The 22959-nt window shown below is 38.4% G+C and overlaps 1 protein-coding gene across 2 annotated transcripts in view; it reads right to left on the bottom strand.

Moving 5' to 3' along the window:
* NELL2 (neural EGFL like 2) overlaps nucleotides 1-22959 on the bottom strand; it is a 380317-nt gene that overhangs the window by 219623 nt on the left and 137735 nt on the right. For both annotated transcript variants that reach the window (XM_005680058.3, XM_018047900.1), the window contains exon 11: nucleotides 5902-5993. In XM_005680058.3, coding sequence (XP_005680115.1) covers nucleotides 5902-5993 — 92 coding nt within the window. The remainder of the gene's footprint in view (nucleotides 1-5901; nucleotides 5994-22959) is intronic.

Genomic DNA, 22959 nt, shown 5'->3' with positions numbered 1-22959 from the left:
ATCCTGAGGACCTCTGCACAGGTCACAGACTCACTTGCAAAATGATATCAAATGACAATTGGAAAGACTGTCAAAGGGACAAGCAGATTTGGGAATGGAAGCATGCCTTCAATTTCCAAACATTAGAGTTATCCTGAGAGATTCTGTTAGTTTAAAACATATTTGAACATCCAGATGACAATCGTGGCAAACAGATAGCTTGAATTTGATTAACAGCTCACTTTGAAAAAGCAATAAATAAAAACTGGACTTTTTAAACATTCTCACTTCAAAGTTTCCAAACTGTTAAAGAGATGATACTAAGTGAGTATGATAAGGAATGCTGTGGATCTCTCCCAAAACATTTCCAAAAACGGAAATGTAGACAGGATTTATGTCTCTTGCGCATGAATGTCTCATGTATTTTCTGGAACATAATTGGTACTCAAAAAATTTTCCTGAGTGAATGAATAAATTAATACAAAATGATTATAGTTCTAGCCACTAAAGTAGATAAAACTTTAAGAGAAAACCAAAATACAGAACACTTTTCTGATAAATGGAGTAGCACTGCCCTTGAAGCAAACATTTTGCTTCTAAACTGTCAACCTCTAGTTTCTTAAGAACAAGAGTCATAAACTGTTGTATTATGCTTACCAGTGCATAAGAAATAAAATAATCATTGGAAATGGAAGGCTTCCATCTTAATACTGCTCAATAGCTTTAGGTTTTTAGATGTTATTTCTATAAGTACTGCTTCTATTGAAGAAAAAGTTTTAATAACGTCAATATCCCCCTCTTCCTGGTTTATTGATGGAAAGGATCTTCTCCATGCCACAATAATCTCTTATCAAGAAAGTGGCAGAAGACAGATATACAGTGGGAGTCAAACCCTATCCTTCCTTTGGTGTGACAGTAATATCCATTCTGATCATCTTATTTTCAGGTCCAGGGTGTGTTTCTGTGTTACTATTAAGCTCACAAATGCCCAGGAAACGTTTTCAAGGTCACAAAACTGACAATAAAAGAATAAAGAAGGACAAGAATTGATGGCCCAGAAAATGGAAGCCCAAGAGAGCTGTCAACTATGTAAAATACTGAAGTTCAGGGGCATGAAGGGAGAAGAAACAGTGGACGTCCTTAATGTCAAGAATTTAGGGAGAAAAATAAAAGTTGATGAAGATCAGGGAGGGTTGTGCTGTAGAATCCATGCCCACTAGCTACATGTTACTCAAACACTGTAAATGTAAAGCACGTGCAAGATTTTGATGATTCAGCATTATAAAAACCTATAAAATATTTCATTAATTTTATATTGATTACATTGGAAATGATAATATTTTGGCTATATGGGGTTGTATACAGAAAGTTTAGCCAATAAAAATCACATGTATGGCCTGCATCATATTTCTACTGGACAGCACAGCATGAGAGGGCAGTAAATTGGTGTGTTTTGTTTGAGCAAATAAAAGGTAACATTTATTCATTCACACAATATTTATTAAGAACATGGAGAGTTGACTATACCCAGAAGTTTCACCTAACTGAATATAAAATCACTTTTTAGGTATTTTAAAATCAAACAGGAAACCATCTCAGAAAATTTCTAAATCATAATGGTCAGTATTGTGGAACACATTTGTCAAATGAAAACATCACACACAGAAAATGGAGAATCTTCAAATGCCCTCACAATGTTAAAGTTTAGGGCTGATATTTCAGTTAGATGTTACTTAGGAACCAGCTGACAAAATTTCCACCTTCCTTGATGTAACTTTTCTCTTGATTTCCTTGGTGTTGCTGTATCTCCCTCCAAGCCTTCCAGTCCCCGTTTCTATAGTGAGACCTCAGTTCAGTTCAGTTCATTTCAGTTGCTCAGTTATGTCCAACACTTTGCAACCCCGTGGACCGGAGCACACCAGGCCTCCCTGTCCATGCCAACACCTAGAGCTTACTCAAACTCATGTTCATTGAGTCGGTGATGCCATGCAACCATTTCATCCATCGTTTTCTTCTTCTCCCGCCTTCAGTCTTTCCCAGCATCAGGGTTATTTCAAATGAGTCAGTTCTTCACATCAAGTGGCCAAAGTACTGGAGTTTCAGCTTCAACATCAGTCCTTCCAATGAATATTCATTGGAATATTCAGGACTGATTTCCTTTACGATGGACTGGTTGGATGTCCTTGCAGTCCAAGGGACTCCCAAGAGTCTTCTCTAACACCACAATTCAAAAGCATCAATTCTTCGGCACTCAACTTTCTTTATAGTCCAACTTTCCATACATGACCACTGGAAAAAGCATAGCCTTAACTGCTGCTGCTGCTGCTAAGTCGCTTCAGTCGTGTCCAACTCTGTGCAACCCCATAGACGGCAGCCCATGACAGACCCTTTTTGGCAAAGTAATGTCTCTGCTTTTAAATATGCTGTCTAGGTTGGTCATAACTTTTCTTCCAAGAAGTAAGTGTCTTTTAATTTCATGGCTGCAGTCACCATCAGCAGTGATTTTGGGGCCCCCAAAAATAAAGTCGGTCGCTGTTTCTGTTGTTTCCCCATCTATTTGCCATGAAGTGATGGGACCAGATGACACTGCCCTTATGGCAGAAAGTGAAGAGCCTCTAGATGAAAGTGAAAGAGGAGAGTGAAAAAGTTGGCTTTAAGCTCAACATTCAGAAAAGTAAGATCATAGCATCTGGTTCCATCACTTCATGGGAAATAGATGGGGAAACAGTGGAAACAGTGGTTGACTTCATTTTTCTGGGTTCCAAAATCACTGCAGATGGTGATTGCAGCCATGAAATTAAAAGACGCTTACTCCTTGGAAGAAAAGTTATGACCAACCTAGACAGCATATTAAAAAGCAGAGACATTACTTTGTCAACAAAGGTCCGTCTAGTCAAGGCTATGGTTTTTCCAGTGGTCATGTATGGATATGAGAGTTGAACTATAAAGAAAGCTGAGTACCAAAGAACTGGTGTTTTTGAACTGTGGTGTTGGAGAAGACTCTTGAGAGTTCCTTGGACTGCAAGGAGATCCAACCAGTTCATCCTAAAGGAGATCATTCCTGGGTGTTCACTGGAAAAATTGATGTTAAAGCTGAAACTCCAGTACTTTGGCCACCTGATGCGAAGAGCTGACTCATTTGAAAAGATCCTGATGCTGGGAAAGATTGAGGGCAGGAGGAGAAGGGGACGACAGAGGATGAGATGGTTGGATGACATCACTGACTCGATGGACATGGCTTTGGGTGGACTCCGAGAGTTGGTGGTGGACAGGGAGGCCTGGCATGCTGCGGTTCATGGGGTTGAAAGAGTCGGACACGGCTGAGTGACTGAAATGAACTGAACTGACGGGACCAGATGCCATGATCTTAGTTTTCTGAATGTTGAGCTTTAAGCAAACTTTTTCACTCTCCTCTTTCATGCTCATCAAGAAGCTCTTTAGTTCTTCTTCGCTTTCTGCCATAAGGGTGGTGTCATCTGCATATGTGAGGTTATTGATATTTCTCCTGGCAATCTTGATTCCAGCTTGTGCTTCTTCCAGCGCAGCGTTTCTCCTGATGTACTCTGCATATAAGTTAAAAAAGCAGGGTGACAACAGACAACCTTCATGTACTCCTTTTCCTATTTGGAACCAGTCTGTTTTTCCTTGTCCAGTTCTAACTGTTGCTTTCTCACCTGCATATACGTTTATCAAGAAGCAGGTCAGGTCGTCTGGTATTCCCATCTCTTTCTGAATTTTCCACAGTTTATTGTGATGCACACAGTCAAAAGCTTTGGTGTAGTCAATAAAGCAGAAATAGATATTTTTCTGGTACTCTCTTGCTTTTTCGATGATCCAACGTATGTTGGCAATTTGATCTCCAGTTTCTCTGCCTTTTCTAAAACCAGCTTGAACATCTGGAAGTTCACGGTTCACATTCTGTTGAAGCCTGGCTTGGAGAATTTTGAGCATTACTTTACCAGCGTGTGAGATGAGTGCAATTATGTGGTACTTTGAGCATTTGGGGGCATTGCCTTCCTTTGGAATTGGAATGAAAACAGACTGTTTCCAGTCCTGTGGCCACTACTGAGTTTTCCAAATTTGCTGACATATTGAGTGCAGCACTTTCACAGCATCATCTTTCAGGATTTGAAAGAGCTCAACTGGAATTGGATCACTTCCACTAGCTTTGTTCATAGTGCTCCTTTCTAAGGCCCACTTGACTTCACATTCTAGGATGTCTGGTCTAAGTGAGTGATCACACCATCATGATTATCTGGGTCATGAAGATCTTTTTTGTATAGTTCTGTGTATTCTTGCACCTCTTTATAATATCTTCTGCTTCTGTCAGGTACATACCGTTTCTGTCCTTTATCGAGCCCATCTTTTCATGAAATGTTCCCTTGGTATCCCTAATTTTCTTGAAGAGATCTCTAGTCTTTCCCATTCTATTGCTTTCCTCTATTTCTTTGCACTGATCACTGAGGAAGGCTTTCTTATCTCTCTTTGCTATTCTTTGGAACTCTGCATTCAAATGAGTATATCTTTCCTTTTCTCCATTGCATTTCACTTCTCTTTTCTTCACAGTTAATTGTAAGGCCTCCTCAGACAGCCATTTTGGTCTTTTGCGTTCGTTTTTCTTGGAGATGGTCCTTTTCCCTGTCTCCTGTACGATGTCAGGAACCTCTGACCATAGTTCATCAGGAACTCTATCAGATCCAGTCCCTTAAATCTATTCTCAAAACAGCATCATGAAGAGATGCTCATGAGAAAACCCAAACTTGAAATGTAGCTTCAGCAGTTGTGTTAATGTGCCCATGCCCCAGCTCCCTTATCTTTAAGATGGTAACCTACAACATGAGAGAGCTGGTTTAGAGCCAAATGGAGCAGCCAGAATACCTTATAATGAACACGAACAAATCAGAGCTTTCACATTCTGGATATCAAATCTGTCACAGTTTTGCTATTTTATGTCTCCTCCATGCTTATCCTCATAGTCCTCTAATTTAAGATGCTGTCTTTTTTCAGATTCAATTTATCTTGGCAAGATTCTGAGGATTTTCCTTTCATCAACATTTAATAAAATGAATTCTCACAGTGTATTGCCAGCAGAGTAAATAACTTATCTTAATTTTCTACATAATCTATACATACTAAATCATCCTCTGAAACCAAGTACAGGAGGCATTTAAGAAGAAAATCAGTGATCAAATATAAATGAACCCTAAAGCAGAAACTTTTATATGTAGACAGTATCCTTTAAATAGAATATGGCTTGAAATAGAACATTATGGTAAAGGAATATAAAATGATAGTTTACAAAAAGTATATGTGAACAGTGTTATGGAACATATTTACTTTTTCAATTAGGTCAAGAAGCAGAGTTAAAATGAGTCACGTTTGGTTCAGAAGCATATTTCAAGAGACCATGGTAGCCCATCTATAAAGCATTTTCCTTCAAATCAATTAACGTATCCCTCCCAAAGAAATTAAGATCAATATTAGTCTCATCTCCATCGAACAGCTAATTTTTATTAGGCAAGTTGCATTTTGTCTTTAATTGGACTGAATGATATTTGCCACATGAGTCAAAACTAAAATGACAACAGGCTGAGTCTACATTTATCTACATTGTCTTCAAAACAGCAAACAAGGAGGTGATTTATATTTAGAAAACATAAGAAAACTTCATAAAACTTTGATTTGACAGAACAGGGTTTTTATTTATTGGGAAAATTATTTTACAATCACTAATTTACATGATTGCAAAAACAATTAGAATTTTCTGTACAGTTGAGTTATAATTAATACCTTAAATTTAAAAAATTTTTCTCTTTGCTGAAGAAGTTTTAAAAGTATAATAGAAGTCAGATTTTTAAAGAGACATTTACTATGTTTACATAATTGAAAGAATTTTAAAACACACATGAAGAATTTCCTTACCTTGCACTCATAGAGAACACATACTCCAGAAGAGGAATAGACTGTATTTCTTTCTCCTTCAAAGTATGTCCGTCCTTGAAATTGGCATATGGCTTTGGAAGAAAAAATACAGATATATATATATATATTAATGTTTTGTTATGAAAAATAGCTTATAGATGTTCCCATCATTTTGTCTCAATATTTCACGTTCTTGTGATTTTTCAAGGTGCCTGAGTAACTATAATCCTAAATCTAATCCAGCATAAGTAACCTGTAGGCCCAAGTTACATTCATGCTTATTAAATTCAAAGAGGAAAATAAGGTATATCATGGATGAGAGGTAATGGCAAGTCAGAGTTAAAATCTAGAAAAGGCGTGTTGATAAGTAGACTCTAAGCAAGTTACTTGCCTGCTAGATGATGTCACACTTAAGGGCACATAAAGAGGTGCTCAAGGCAGCTACTGATTCAGGGCAACACAAATATGAGAGAAGTTCATTCTTTATATACCACTGCAGAATTTAAAATTTTAAGACAGAAAATTAGAAAGAAACTATTTTACTTTCAGTACATATATGTATGTTTATGCTTTCTGGGTTGGGGTTATTTTTAAGTACACGTGGATTGCTGCTGCTGCTGCTGCTGCTGCTGCTGCTGCTGCTGCTGCTGCTGCTGCTGCTGCTGCTGCTGCTAAGTCGCTTGAGTCTTGTCCAACTCTGTGCGACCCCATAGACGGCAGCCCACCAGGCTCCCCGTCCCTGGGATTCTCCAGGCAAGAACACTGCAGTGGGTTGCCATTTCCTTCTCCAATGCGTGAAAGTGAAAAGTGACAGTGAAGTCGCTCAGGAGTGTCTGACTCTTAGCGACCCCACCAGGCTCCTCCGTCCATGGGATTTTCCAGGCACGAGTACTGGAGTGGGGTGCCGTCGCCTTCTCCGACACGTGGATTAGGGCTCCCTATTCAAGATGGGGAAAGGCCTTAATCTGCCGTTGCATCCACTGTCACATCCTGCCTTGCACCCATTGTTGTTGTTGCTGTTTAGTCACTAAGTTGTGTGTGACTCTTTTGTGACCCCATGGACTGTAGCCCACCAGGCTCCTCTGTTTATGGGATTTTCCAGGCACGAATACTGGAATGGGTTGCCATTTCCTTCTCTAGACGATCTTCCTGACTCAGGGACTGAACCCACATCTCCTGCACTGCAAACAGGTTCTTTACCAGTGAGCCACCAGGGAATCCCCCTCATATGCATTACAGTTACATAAATTTAAAACAAAACAAAACTTCAGACTCAGGGAAGATATTTTTAATTAATAAAATTCATAGAAGGTATGAAATAATGTTTTGAAAATTTCAAAATATTTACAACACACACATTGATGGAAACCGTTTGCTTGTTTTGAAATGCTTATTTTGAAATGAATATTTTTCAGCACCTATGTTGATTCATCACCTAAATAGAAACAGATTTATCCTGAAGTTAATTAAGCTTAACTTTCAGCTTCCTTCTCTGGCTTAGACTCCCTTCTATGACTCTGAACCAACTTTTTTCACAAATTTGTACTGTTTTTCTTTCAAAGGGCAGTTAATATTGTATGCTTTGGAACCTCATGACACCTAGATCAACCCAAGCTAATTACTTCAAAAGACCAGAGGAAGTGGTCATCTGATAAAAAGAAAAAGACACATGCAATTTGTTAACCCTATTTGCTAAAACCAATTTTAAATTACATGCTAAGTCACTTCAGTCATGTCTGACTCTGCAACCAAACGGGCTGTAGCCCACCACGCTCATTCATCCATGGGATTTTCTAGGCAAGAATACTGGAGTGGGTAGGCATTCCCTCCTCCAAGGGATCTTTCTGACCCAGGGATTGAACCCACAACTCCTTATGTCTGCCTGCACTGGCAGGCAGGTTCTTCACCACTAGTGCTACCTGGGAAGCCTTTATGACTACATGGATTTTACAAAATGGGTGTAGACATTTCCTTTTAATTCCATTGTGTGAGTTAGAATACAGTCCCTCTTCAGAATTTATATATCCCATTATCTTTAAAAGTATGACTTTGCCTATAAAATTTATAACAAATAAGTTAAACATAGTTCTATTAGCAATATTAAATATATTTATATATGGTTGTTCAAATATTCATATTTAATCCAACTTTCATTTTTGCTCAAAAGTTAACTGATTATTTAAAAGATGCACATTTAAATAATGGAAAGTATACACATTTAGATATCATATTAAAAAGCAGAGAGTTTATTTTCCCAACAAAGGTCCATCTAGTCAAGGCTATAGTTTTTCCAGTAGTCATGTATGGATGTGAGAGTTGGACTGTGAAGAAAGCTGAGTGCCGAAGAATTGATGCTTTTGAACTGTGGTGTTGGAGAAGACTCTTGAGAGTCCCTTGGACTGGAAGGAGGTCCAACCAGTCCATCTTAAAGGAGATCAATCCTGGATGTTCACTGGAAGGACTGATGCTAAAGCTGAAACTCCAGTACTTTGGCCACCTCATGCGAAGAGTTGACTCACTGGAAAAGCCTTTGATGCTGGGAGGGATTGGGGGCAGGAGGAGAAGGGGACGACAGAGGATGAGATGGCTGGATGGCATCACTGACTCGATGGACGTGAGTTTGAGTGAACTCCGGGAGTTGGTGATGGACAGGGAGGCCTGGCGTGCTGCGATTCATGGGGTTGCAAGGAGTTGGACACAACTGAGCAACTGAACTGAACTGATAACATTTTAAAATGCCATCCTTCACCCGATCTCCTTACTCAGCTTTTATTAGCAAATTTCACTACACAATATACATTACTGTCAAATTGGCTTTAAAAGTTTTGAAGCTTGCTGAAAGAGAATACACTAACTTGCATAAATTATATTACTTAAAAGCTGGGGCTGAAGCTTGCTCACTCCTGAATATTCAAAATGAAACTGCAGATTTATCAGTTGCATACTATCTATCATATTATGAATTAAAATAGCATGTGTATTGACTTTATGAATCTGATTGATTGTAAAACATGCCTCTCCAATATGTAATTTTTGAGAGTTTTTTTTTTTCCTTATGAGATTGTATAACCTCAAAATAACAAGATATGGCATATGGTGTGTTCAATTATATCAATAACTACTACACATTTTTCAATAAGGAGAATAAATGAAATTTTACTTCATCACCTGCCAATCAAAGGTTCCTAGGCCTATTCTGTCAATATTATACAACTTGATAACTGCTGCCCATTCAAATCCAAGGATGTGTTGCAAAAAAAAGAAACTGATGCTCCAATTTTTTCTTAGAACAGAAGGAAAAATAAATGCTGTTCAAAATACAAGGGTAAATACTTCTTACACAAAGTTTTATGATAATTTAATATTCATGCAGAGCAGATGGACCTTCTGTTCTAAACTCTTAATTCAAAAGACTCAAACAGGCAACTTGTGAGACAATAGGGCACCAAATGGAGCTTGGCTGAGGGAGAAGAACAAAATGAATGAGATCACAATTGCTTCATTCTGTTTCAAGCAATGAGCACAAACAGGATGAGCTTAGCTTAGAGAGAATCCAAAGTGAGTGATTTTTAATCAACTGTTGTGATTCTCCATAATTCTAAGGTTTACTTCAAATATCTAGTAATGTCATCAGGATATGCCTTCCCTAGGTTCTTGAGCAGTAAATGTTAAGAAACTCAGAAATATATATATTCCTAATCATTCCTAAAAATACTACAAGGAACCCACAAAATACAATTAGGATAGCTCTGGGCAAAAGGAGTACACTGCAGGAGTAAATGTCATATTAATTTATTAATACATATAACAAGCATGTACTGATCTCCTATTAATATGCCAGGTAGTCTGGTAGGTACTAGGACTCAAAGATGAAAGAGACACGATTCACGCCCTAATGCTGAGTAGAGAAGACAGATGTGTACACAAATAACTATAATGAAAACCAAGCTCAAGTGCTGTAATTGAGACATTCATGACTGAGATGTAAATACAGGAGATTCATTGATGAAATGGGAAGGGATAACTGGATCAGGGCTGAGGAAACAAAAAGTGCTGTAGAAGTTGCCAAACTCTGGCAACAGCAACAAGTCAGCATCATCCTAGGGATAAGGAACAAGGAGGGGAAATGGTTCTACTGGGACCCAAGGATGAGCCAGAGTTATGAAGTGAGAGGCAGTTCAGTGGGAGCCGAAATCACCAAAGACATAGGTACCACCAGAAACCAAGCCTGGTGCAGAGAAGGTGTAGAGAACAAACACGACATACTGTCTCCTCTGGCCTTCCAATTTCCTGCTGGCAAGGAGACCACGGTAATGTAGTCTGCAGAAGTCTAGCTTATAGGACACAGAATAGAGCAGAGAAGGAGACAGAACTGAGAGCAAGGGTTTCCCAGGAAGAAATCACCAGCCCCCAGCACTGGCGGCTATCATAGTAATGCAGTTTAGACCATGAAGAGAAACAGTTTACAAAGATATGCTGCTTGGACAAGCATAAGACAGTGGAACTTAGTGCAAATAAAATTTGAAGAGGGAAAACTGAGACATTAAGAAAAATACAGTATCAAGCATCGAACCTGGATTGGCAATTCAGCGGATTCATGTTGATGTATGGCTAAACCAACACAATACTGTAAAGTAATTAACCTCCAATTAAAATAAATAAATTTATATTAAAAAATAATTTTAAAACTACAGATCTATTTTAAAGAAAAATCCAGACAATTTATCAAAATGAGATCCATAGGCAAGGAGAAGGCAAAATGAAGGAACTGGGCTGTTCAAGTGCTAAAATAGAGGAAGGGAAGCAGATCAGATTCACGCTCCCATTTTAACCAAGGCCAGTCCCAGCAGGTGTCAGGGACAAAACCTCATAAATAAGAATAATCACTGTGACTACCACACTGACTGCAAGAAAGTCTCTAGAATTCCCCAACTGAACTGCACCTCTCTTCTTACCCATTTCCAGCAGAGTGTAAAGTAAATCACTTCCTCAACAAACCAACAAAAGAATAATCATTTTGCTGTATTGGTTTCTCCTTTAATATAATTGCCTTCACATGTTCATATTCAGAGGCTTCACTTCTTCCCTAGTCATGGGATATGTGTGCGTGTGTGTCTGTGTGTGTGTGTGTGTACAAAGCATTAAGTTTCTTGTGACATAACTCTGGATTCATATGTCCAAATCATTTACCATTATACAGCAGAATTCTGCTAATTAGACTGAATTTTCCCAAAGATCTGAATGCCCTAGTGTTTTCCCTGCTGCTGCTACTGCTAAGTCACCTCGGTCGTGTCTAACTCTATACGACCCCATAGACGGCAGCCCATCAGGCTCCCCCGTCCCTGGGATTCTCCAGGCAAGAACACTGAAGTGGACTGCCATTTCCTTCTCCAATGCATGAAAGTGAAAAGTGAAAGTGAAGTCGCTCAGTCGTGTCTGACTCTTAGCGACCCCATGGACTGCAGCCTACCAGGCTCCTCCGCCTGTGGGATTTTCCAGACAAGAGTACTGGAGTGGGTTGCCATTGCCTTCTCCAGTGTTTTCCCTGCTTCCTTCAATTTCAGTTCAGTTCAGTTGCTCAGTTGTGTCCCACTCTTTGTGAACCCATGGACTGCAGCATGCCAGGCTTCCCTGTCCATCACCAACTCCCAGAGATTGCTCAAACTCATGTCCATCGAGTCTGTGATGCCATTCCACCATCTAATCCTCTGTCGTCCCCTTCTCCTCTAGCCTTCAATATTTCTCAGCATCAGGGTCTTTTTAATGAGCCAGTTCTTAGTATCAATGACCAAGTACTAAAGTTTCAGCTGCAGCATCAGTCCTTCCAATGAATATTCAAGATGGATTTCCTTTAGGATTAACTGGTTTGACCTCCTTGCTGTCCAAGGGACTCTCAAGAGTCTTCTCCAACACCACAGTTCAAAAGCATAAATTCCTCAGTGCTCAGCTTTCTTTATGGTCCAACTCTCACATCCATACATGACTACTGGAATAACCATAGCTTTGACTAGACGGACCTTTGACAGCAAAGTTATGTCTCTGCTTTTTAATATGCTATCTACAAAGCTTTTCTTCCAAGGAGCAAGTGTCTTTAAATTCCATGGCTGCAGTCACCATCTGCAATGAAATTGGAGCCCAAGAAAATAAGTGTGTCACTGTTTAAATTGCTTCCCCATCTATTTACCATGAAGTAATGGGATTGCATGCCATGATTTTGTATTTTTGAATGCTGAGTGTTAAGCTAGCTTTTTCACTCTGCTCTTTCAGTTTCATCAAGGGGCTCTTCAGTTCTTGGCTTTCCACCATAAGGGTGGTGTCATCTGCATATCTGAGGTTATTGACATATCTCCTGGCATTCTTGACTCCAGCTTGTGCTTCATCCATCCTAGCATTCTGCAGGATGTACTCTGCATATCAGTTAAGTGAGCAGGGTGACAATATACAGCCTTAACGTACTCCTTTCCCAATTTGGAACCAATCAGTTGTTCCATGTCCGGTTCTAACTATTGCTTCTTGACCTGCATACAGATTTCTCAGGAGGCAGGCAAGGTGGTCTCTGATATTCCCATCTCTTTCAGAATTTTGCAGTTTTTTTGTGATCCACACAAAGTAGTCAATGAAGCAGAAGCAGATGTTTTTCTGGAACTCTTGCTTTTTCGATGATCCAGCAGATGTTGGCAATTTGATCTCTGATTCCTCTGCCTTTTCTAAATCCAACTTGAACATCTAGAAGTTCTCAGATCATGTACTGTTGAAGCCTTGCTTGGAGAATTTTGAGCATTAGATCTGATAAACAGAGTGCCTGAAGAACTGTGGAAGGAGGCTCATAAAATTGTGTAGGCTGCAGTGAACAAAATCATCCCCAAGAAAACAAATGCAAAAAGGCAAAATGGTTGTTTGAGGAGGCCTTACAAATAGTTGTGAAAAGAAGAGAAGTGAAAGGCAGAGAAGGAAAGGAAAGATACACTCATTTGAATGCAGAGTTCCAAAGAATAACAAGGAGAGATAAGAAAGCCTTCCTAAGTGATCAATGCAAAAAATATATATATATACACATATATACATAGGGGAAAACAATAGACTGGGAAAGACTAGAGATCTCTTCAAGAAAATTAGAGATACCAGGAGAACATTGAAGGCAAAGATGGGTACAATAAAGGAGAGAAATGGACCTAACAGAAGCAGAAGATATTAAGAAGAGGTGGCAAGAATACACAGAAGAACTGTACAAAAAAGATCTTCATGACCCAGATAATCACGATGGTGTGATCACTCACCTAGAGCCAGACATTCTGGAATGTGAAGTCAAGTGGGCCTTAGGAAGCATCACTATGAACAAAGCTAGTAGAGGTGATGGAATTCCAGCTGAGATATTTCAAACCCTGAAAGATGATGCTGTGAAAATGCTGAGCTCAATACACCAGCAAATTTGAAAACTCAGCAATGGCCACAGGACTGGAAAAGGCAGTTTTCATTCCAATCCCAAAGAAAGGCAATGCCAAAGAATGTTCCAAGTACTGCACAATTGCACTCATCTCACATGCCAGCAAAGTAATGCTCAAAATTCAAAGAGATCGTGGCATCTGGTCCCATCACTTCATGGCAAATAGATGGGGAAATAATAGAAACAGTTACAGACTTTATTTTCCTGGGCTCCAAAATCATTGCAGATGGTGACTACAGCCTTGAAATTAAAAGATGCTTGCTCTTTGGAAGAAAAGCTATGACCAACATGGAAAGCATATTAAAAAGAAGAGACATAACTTTGCTGACAAAGGTCTGTCTAGTCAAAGCTATGGTTTTTCCAGTAGTTATGTATGGATGTGAGAGTTGGACAACAAAGAAAGCTGAGCACTGAAGAATTTATGCTTTTGAACTATGGTTTTGGAGAAGACTCTTGAGAGTCCCTTGGCCTGAAAGGAGATCAAACCAGTCAATGCTAAATGTAATCAGTCCTGAATATTCATTGAAAGGATTATGCTGAAGCAGAAAGTCCTATATTTTGGCCAACTGCTGCAAAGAACTGACTCATTCGAAAAGACCCTGACACTGGGAGAGCCTGAAGGCAGAAGGGGTGACAGAGGATGAGATGGTAAGATGGCATCACAGGCTCGACGTACATGGATTTGAACAAGCTCTGTGGGTCAGGGTGCTGCAGTCCATCGCAAAGAGTCAGACATGACTGAGTGACTGAAGTGAAGTGAACTTCAAAGACCTAATCTAAGCGACTTACTGAGTATATTACAGGTACATATTTCAAGATACAAGGTTTCTAGGGGTGGGTATTCATTCATTCATACAGTCTTCTCACTTTTCAGACTAAGAAGTGAGTCCCCCCTTGAAGTCAGACTAACCCAGATGACTGTAGTTACTCTTAGTATTATTATTAATATTAACCAATGTCAACTGTGTATTTACTATGACTCTGGTATACGCTGGTATGAGGGGGTACATTCACATCATGTGAATTATGTCACTCAGAGCTGTCCAAATAACAGCCTATTCAGCCATAGGTAAGAAACTTAATTAGAACTTGGGTAAATTCAATACAATGCTATAACATTTGGTATATATGTTTTACCAAGGCTATATTAAGCGTCACTAATTACACAGTTTTGGCACCATAATTAAGAGAATATCTGCAAAAGCAGTTAATGTGAATCATTTCACTTCACCACCCCCATTTTAACAATAAATAAGAAATAGGAAGACAGAAAATACTACAGATTCAGATTTGAAAGTCATCAGTTGTAAAAAAGTGAAAAGGAATTTATAGAACAGATTGAGAAATGGATAAGTGCAAGAAGCCAGTGAAATTCAGTCATATATTACACATTAAAATCATGATTTATTAGTCATTAATGCGAAGATTAAAAATGTAGATCCCTCTAATGAGATTTAAATCAACTTCTGCGAAGCTTTGTAGAAAGAATTACCCAAGTCTATCTAACAATATTTTAGAATATAAAAGCAAAAAGACATATTTCACTTCTAAACATTTTCTCACTCATTACATAGCCAGCTTTCCCTGTTCATTGCTGAATTGAAAACACATAAGTCTACTCTAAATTTCCCTATTGGTATCAACACCTTTAAAAATGATATAACACAAAACTGAAAATTATCGATATCAGGAGAAAACCAGTATAAGTCACTTAAAGAGAAATGGGATTTATGATTTCTTTAAAATTATCTTTGAAAACAGTAGGTATCAGTGATCTTTAGGTTGTTTAAGCTGTCCCTTAAGGACATAGTTGTACAAAGCAGTGGTTTTCATATGGTGTTTTTTGAAATCTTGATTTTCTCTGGGAGGGCTCTTAAAAACCCCATGTACAATAGCAGTTATTTCATTTTAAGTCAACATGATAGTTATGTGTTCAGTTCAGTTCAGTTCAGTCGCTCAGTCATGTCCGACTCTTTGCAACCCCATGAATTGCAGTATGCCAGGCCTCCCTGTCCATCACCAACTCCCGGAGTTCACTCAGACTCACGTCCATCGAGTCCGTGATGCCATCCAGCCATCTCATCCTCTGTCATCCCTTTCTCCTCCTGCCCCCAATCCCTCCCAGCTTCAGAGTCTTTTCCAATGAGTCAACTCTTCCCATGAGGTGGCCAAAGTACTGGAGTTTCAGCTTTAGCATCATTCCTTCCAAAGAAATCCCAGGGTTGATCTCCTTTAGAATGGACTGGTTGGATCTCCTTCCAGTCCAAGGGACTCTCAAGAGTCTTCTCCAACACCACACTTCAAAAGCATCCATTCTTCAGTGCTCAGCCTTCTTCACAGTCCAACTCTCACATCCATACATGACCACAGGAAAAAACATAGCCTTGACTAGACGGACCTTAGTCGGCAAAGTAATGTCTCTGCTTTTGAATATGCTATCCAGGTTGGTCATAACTTCTTCCAAGTAGTAAGTGTCTTTCAATTTCATGGCTGCAGTCACCATCTGCAGTGATTCGGGAGCCCCAAAAAATAAAGTCTGACACTGTTTCCACTGTTTCCCCATCTATTTCCCATGAAGTGATGGGACTGGATGCCATGATCTTCGTTTTCTGAATGTTGAGCTTTAAGTCAACTTTTTCACTCTCCTCTTTCACTTTCATCAAGAGGCTTTTTAGTTCCTCTTCACTGTCTGCCATAAGGGTGGTGTCATATGCATATCTGAGGTGATTGATATTTCTCCTGGCAATCTTGATTCCAGCTTGTGTTTCTTCCAGCCCAGCATTTCTCATGATGTACTCTGCATAGAAGTTAAACAAGCAGGGTGATAATATACAGCCTTGATGTACTCCTTTTCCTATTTGAAACCAGTCTGTTGTTCCATGTCCAGTTCTAACTGTTGCTTCCTGACGTGCATACAGATTTCTCAAGAGGCAGGTCAGGTGGTCTGGTATGCCCATCTCTTTCAGAATTTTCCATAGTTTACTGTGATCCACACAGTCAAAGGCTTTGGCATAGTTAATAAAGCAGAAATAGATGTTTTTCTAAATCAAAATGGTTGGATAAGAAAATATCTCATTAAATGTAATTATTTATATTTATATTTTCATTAGAACTTTAAAAAAAAGAATACATAATAAATGCATTCTTGAAAGAGGCTAAGACTTTGTTAAGTCAAACAAAAATATCTTAGAGTGTTTCAATATTTTTAAAAGACCCTAATCAGCCATGCTGCATTTATCCAGCCCAGAATCTTTTCTGAAATCTGGCTTCACTTCTAGTCAGTTTTTAACAATATGGTTGTAATAAAAGTTTTGAGCACTGTGCTTTAAATTAATTTTCTCTCTTCTGTGATGCTTAAATCTCCTTTATGGCACTGAACCCATTTTCCCTTTCCTCCAGTTAGTTGTACACTTTTTTCTTATCAACATGAGACAAGGAGATAGTGTCTTAATTTGTCTTTGGCACCCAGCACTGGCCTTGGATAATGAACTCTAAAAGTTTTGATTTTCTAAATCATTCTTTCAGCTTCCTATTAGATGAAAACAAGAAAGAAGACATACAGATGGCTAACAAACACATGAAAAGATGCTCAGCATCACTCATTATCAGAGAAATGCAAATCAAAACCACAATGAGGTACCATTTCACACCAGTCAAAATGCCTGCGATCCAAAAGTCTACAAGCAATAAATGCTGGAGAGGGTGTGGAGAAAAGGGAACCCTCTTACACTGTTGGTGGGAATGCAAACTAGTCCAGCCACTATGGAGAAACTGGAAATAGAAAAAAACTGGAAAAACTGGAAATAGAACTGCCACACGACCCAGCAATCCCACTGCTGGGCACACACACCAAGGAAACCAGAAATGAAAGAGACACGCGCACCTCAACGTTCATCGCAGCACTGTTTATAATAGCCAGGACACGGAAGCAACCTAGATGTCCATCAGCAGATGAATGGGTAAGAAAGCTGTGGTACATATACACAGTGAAGTATTACTCAGTCATTAAAAAGAATCATTTGAATCAGTTCCAATGAGGTGGATGAAACTGGAGCTGATTATACAGAGTGAAGTAAGCCAGAAAGAAAAACACCAATACAGAATACTAACACATATATATGGAATTTAGGAAGATGGTAATGATGACCCTGTATGCGAGACAGCAAAAGAGACACAGATGTATAGAACAGCCTTTTGGATTCTATTGGAGAGGGAGAGGGTTGGATGATTGGGAGAATGGCATTGAAACATGTATAATACCATATAAGAAATGAATCGCCAGTCCAGGTTCGATGCATGATACTGGATGCTTGGGGCTGGCACACTGAGACAACCCAGAGAGATGGTACAGGGAGAGAGAGGGGAGGGGGTTCAGGATGGGGAACACGTGTATACCTGTGGCAGATTCATGCTGATGTATGGCAAAACCAATACAATATTGTAAAGTAATTAACCTCCAATTAAAATAAATTAATTTTAAAAAAAGATTCAACATTCAAAAAATGAAAAAAAACAAAATAAAATAAAATTGGTCCTCTCTAATCTTCATGGGCCCCTTTATATTTGGCCTTATCCTTTAATTTTGCTTCTTCTAGTAAAAGTTCTATAAATTGGGACTCACAGAAATATTTTGCCTTTTCCATAAAATGGCAGCTTATGTTCCACTGGAGCAAGGATGGAATACTTGAAATGGGAACAGATTTGTCTATCAGTTACTGAAAAAGTAGCTGGCCACTGTCAGGCAGCATGAATAATGTCAAGGCAACATAAACGATGCAAGTCTGCTTGAATAATTTGATGATAAAACTTTATACTTCCTCTCCATAAAACCAAATTTTATGAGTCAATGCTGTTGAAATGATCAGAATTTCAGACTGTTTAAATAATTTACAAATTCATTAATTATAGATGATTGCTTCCTTTAACTAAATCTCATTAATTGTTTGGGAATTTAGCTGTTTGCAAAACTAATATTAGAGTTTAGGAAACGAGAGCATGAGAGTGGATGTGCCAGCCTCCTATCTTAGCCTATATATTTCATGTCCTTGGGCTTCTACAGGACCAAAGAGTACTTCTTGTAGGGGGCCTTAAATTTAGGTCAGTAGCCAATTCTTCCAAAAAGAGAACAGGCCCTGAAACACCACAAATCTAGCAGTAGCGAGGAGTGAAGAGACAGAGGAGGATAAAAATAACTTTCAAAATAGAACAGAAGCAAAAATTCTAACACCCTAACCAGACCAACCTTTGGATTAGAAGGCCAGATACTGGGAAAGCAAGAACTGGATATTTAGAAGATCATAGCGAAAAAACGCCAAGCATATGGCTGGAAAGAAGAATTCAGTACCTTTGTCCTTAATTTATTCTACACAATTAAAGTATAACTATGGTAAATCCTGAAATTCTTTTCATTTAGCTACCTTTCCATCCCTGACCTTTTCTTGATCCTACCTTATATACCATAGAATGGATTCTTTTTAAAAAGACGATGTAATCAGTTCACTTACTCTCCTAGGAACAAAAATAAGTTTAATGAATGAAGGTAAAGACTTGGAGAAAAACATATTCATGTTAATACATGAATACTATTAAGGTGACAACATGAACATACATGAGGACAGCTTTTACAAAGAAAACATAATACATAAAACAATAAGGAAAAGTTCATATTTGAATCTTCCAGTTTCAAAGCCAGGACTAGAATTCATCTGAAAATACTTCTGGGTATCTTTTTTTTACCACTAAGAATCCAGTGACCTCAGTCAAAATTTAAACACTTAATCTTTAGTTTAACTTTGAGGAACATACTTCCAAAATGACCTGCACCTTTTAACATATATTGTTTCATTATTATATGGACAAAGATATTGAATACTTTGTGAATTGTAAAGCATGATTTTTTTCACTATAAACCTCACACTAGAGCTCACCAAAGGATCACAAGCAAACACCCTGAGTGACCGTGCAATTTTAAGGCCTATGTCTACTGGCAAAACGAAGAAAGAATGGTGGGGAGTTGGGAGGATAGTTCTCTTGGAAGGACGTATTTCAAATGCTGTTTCTTGAGGGGTATATTAATAACACAGTCTATTATACAGAGCATATGAGCCAAAGGAAGAGAAGAAGCAGAAGGTTAAGGGGAGCTGGATCTGTGTAGAATAAGATATACAGAGGGCCACCACAATGAGGAGGGAGGAGAGAGGAGAGGAAGCAGCAGAGGTCAGAAAAATTATAAAGTGAGATGGAGCACGAGGAAGGAAAGCAGAAAGCAAGAACAGGTTAAACAGGAGAAGCAAAATAATTTCATAAAAACTTGCAGCAAGAATGGCAACACCTGGAAATCAGATGCGTTTATGATAGCCTCCTGTCTGCCAGGTGCTGTTCTTTGACGGTGCCTTCCTGCCATCAAGAAGCATTCAGCCTAGCATGCAAAACAGGGAGCACACACACAAGGAACTTCACACAACTCAGAGGAAGAAAAGCATCTTTTGAGAGTGAAACTGAAAATGGTTTCCAGAGGAGGAACATTTGAAAATGACCACTGCAGGAAAATCGCTTTAATGTGATTTATATCAGAAAAAGAATACTCATACAGTCAGAGACCAGAAGAGAATAATAATCATAATAATATACTGAGGACCTGAATCTGTAAGCTGGAATTGATTTATGAACAGTTGATTATAACCAATTTATATTGTCCAAATCTACTGGGCCAACAGTTCTCAACTAGATACATATTAAGATCACTTGAAGAGCATTTAAAGCTCTACACCCAGCTGCACAGTAATAAGAATCTCAGAAGGTAGGATCTGGGCTTCTTTATTTTTTGAAGCTGTCCACATATATAGCTAAGCTTGAAAACTACTTTACTCTGCAGAGGAAAAAGAATTAGAAAAAGAGAAAAATACAATTAACATTCAAAGAGAGACAGTCACATAGATATTCAGTAGAAAACCAGTTATTCCATGTTATCTGGATAAATATTTGGTCCATTGTTTGAAAAAAATCAGTTAAAGTGAGAAATCAGAGACCACAATAAATAAGTACCTTGAACATTTTAATTAAAAACACACCCTTATGCAGTCAGTGTTTTGAAGTAGAACACTTTTCTTCAGTACAGCTTCACTGATTGTGCTTCACTGCAATCTAGATTATATAAAATAAAATTTATAATGTGTTGTCTACAATTTCTAAGTTTTTGATTGCTTTAAGGGTAACAAGATAGAAACTCATAAAGCAATCTGAAAGGGATTATTCTTATGTTTTCTTTTGTATTTTACAGCTGTCTTACTGATATGTAATTCAAGAGTATATTTTTTAGCAGTTTGAGTTTACCATCTTTTTCCAAAACACTCAATTTTTATTAACAGAAAATGTATTTGTTTCACATTCATATTTCATTGATTTGCATATTATGCGTGCATATGTATTTAGAGTATTTCCATAATATTAGACTTACCGTACAAATACAGTTGCCATAAATAGGTCTGAGGAAAAAATCTGCCTCTTGGTTGGCATGCAAACCTAACTCATGCTGTCATGGCAGCAGAAGTGCATAGGCTCAGCCTTAAGGGCCATTGATATTTAACTTTTTTTTTACAGCACCAATGAAAATCACAGATGAGTCCTTCTCAAATCACCTAGAGATCGTATATAAATGAAGATCCTGATTAGGTAGATCTGGAGTGGGGCTGAGATTTGGCATGTCTCACCAGCTCCCCAGTGATACTGATGCTTCCAGTCTAGTGATCACACTTTGGGACATGAAGTTGTAGATCACTGATTATCAACCCTACTGGTACATAAGAATCAATTAGGGAGATTGTCGAAAATACCAGTGTGTGACACTCAGACCAACTAAATAACAGTCTCTTGAGAAGGGGCCTGGACGTCAGTATTTTTAGAGCATTCAGTTGATTCCACTGGACAGCCAGTGTTGAGAATCATAAATTCAGGGATCTTTTAATACGCATCTCCATCCTAGATAATACAAGAGTAACTTACAGGAAATCTGGCCAAAATTATTTTACTCCTATGCTATAGTTAAGCATAACAGTATAAACCTAAAGATCTATTTCCAGTAGCTTCTTAACTTCTAAATCACTTACTTATACCTTCAAAAAAATAATGGAAGTGGAGGACAAGGCAAACGGAGAAGGAGTAGGAGGAGATGCCAGGGGGAGACAGAGAAAGAGAGAATTTATGCATGCTGTGAAACTGGAGATGAGCCTCATTAAATACAGTTGGACTTGTATTTTGAGGCAAAATATTTGTTGAAATATTTCACTGTTTCCTATTTTCAGACAATTTTCCCCCTTAGGGGGCCAATTAAGTAAAATTTTCTACAGCTATGCTAAATGAAACATTGAGGTTAAAATGTTAAACACATTAAATCTGGAAATTAAGAATTAAATTACCCTCAAACTTAACACTTCTCATAATAATATGTCAAAATTTGATTACATTCCCCCAAAGCCTCTGGAATTAAGAAGTGAAAGGACTTCCCACAATTTTTCATGCCTTTGAAGATACTATCATCTGTATTGGTGCACTTCTCCTCCCCACCATTTATTAAGAAGAACATTATGGAAATATTAATTCTCATCCTCTCAATAGAGGCCACTATACACCAGACACTGCTCAGCACCGGGAACACAGACGTGAACAGAAAGATACGGACTTTGCCCTCACAAACATGCAATATAGAGGAGGATTTGAGAACAGCTAACCAGGCAAATGTGCAATAACTGTAGGCTAACACTAAGTAAAGAAAACAAACAAGAATCAGGCACTAAATAACTAGTAAGCTATTTTGGATTTGGTTAGGGAATACTATTGAATACTTTGGGTTGACCAGGGAATACCTCTCTGAGGAGATGAAATGTTCGCTGAGACCGAAGGCTAAGAGCAGCTAAGGCAGGGGAAAATGACAAGAAAAAGATTCCAGGCAGAGGGAGAAATTAGCATGGCTTATTGGAGAAACAAGGAATTCTAGCACAGAATTCTTTATTTACCTATTGTTATTGATTTCTAGCTTATTTGCACTGTGGTCAGAGAATATATCCCATATCATGTAATTCTTTGAAATTTATTGAGTTGTGCTTTATCATCCAGTACATAGTCAATATTTGTAAATGTTGCTTAGATACATAAAAGAATACATAAACTGTACTTTGGGAACATAATGTTCCATATACAGGTTCATTAGGTGTGAATTGTTAGTCACATTTAAGTGCACTGTATTCTTAATGATTTTTTAAAATACTTGTATTCTGTCAATTCCTGCAATTTAGTACTCTGACTGAATTCATCTATTGCTCCATGTAGTTCTGTCAATTTTGTTTCATATATATTGAGGCTATATGAAATTCCATGGACAGAGGAGCCTGGTGGGCTACAGTTCATGGCGTCCCAAGAATCAGTCACAATTGAGTGACTAAATCGCCACCACCATATTATTAGATATATACTAATTTAAACTGCTACATCTTCCCTGTGATTTGCAACGTTATTATTATGAAGTAACTCTGGTAGTAATCTTTGCCTTAATGTCATGTTGTCTGGTATTAATCAGGAGAAACTAGCCTTCTTTTCCATGGGCCATCTTTAACTATCCT

This window comes from Capra hircus, chromosome 5 (genome assembly GCF_001704415.2).
Source record: "Capra hircus breed San Clemente chromosome 5, ASM170441v1, whole genome shotgun sequence".
In the NCBI taxonomy this organism is placed as follows: domain Eukaryota; kingdom Metazoa; phylum Chordata; class Mammalia; order Artiodactyla; family Bovidae; genus Capra; species Capra hircus.
The sequence above is the reverse complement of the archived record's forward strand: the minus strand, read 5'-3'. Positions and strand labels throughout refer to the sequence as shown.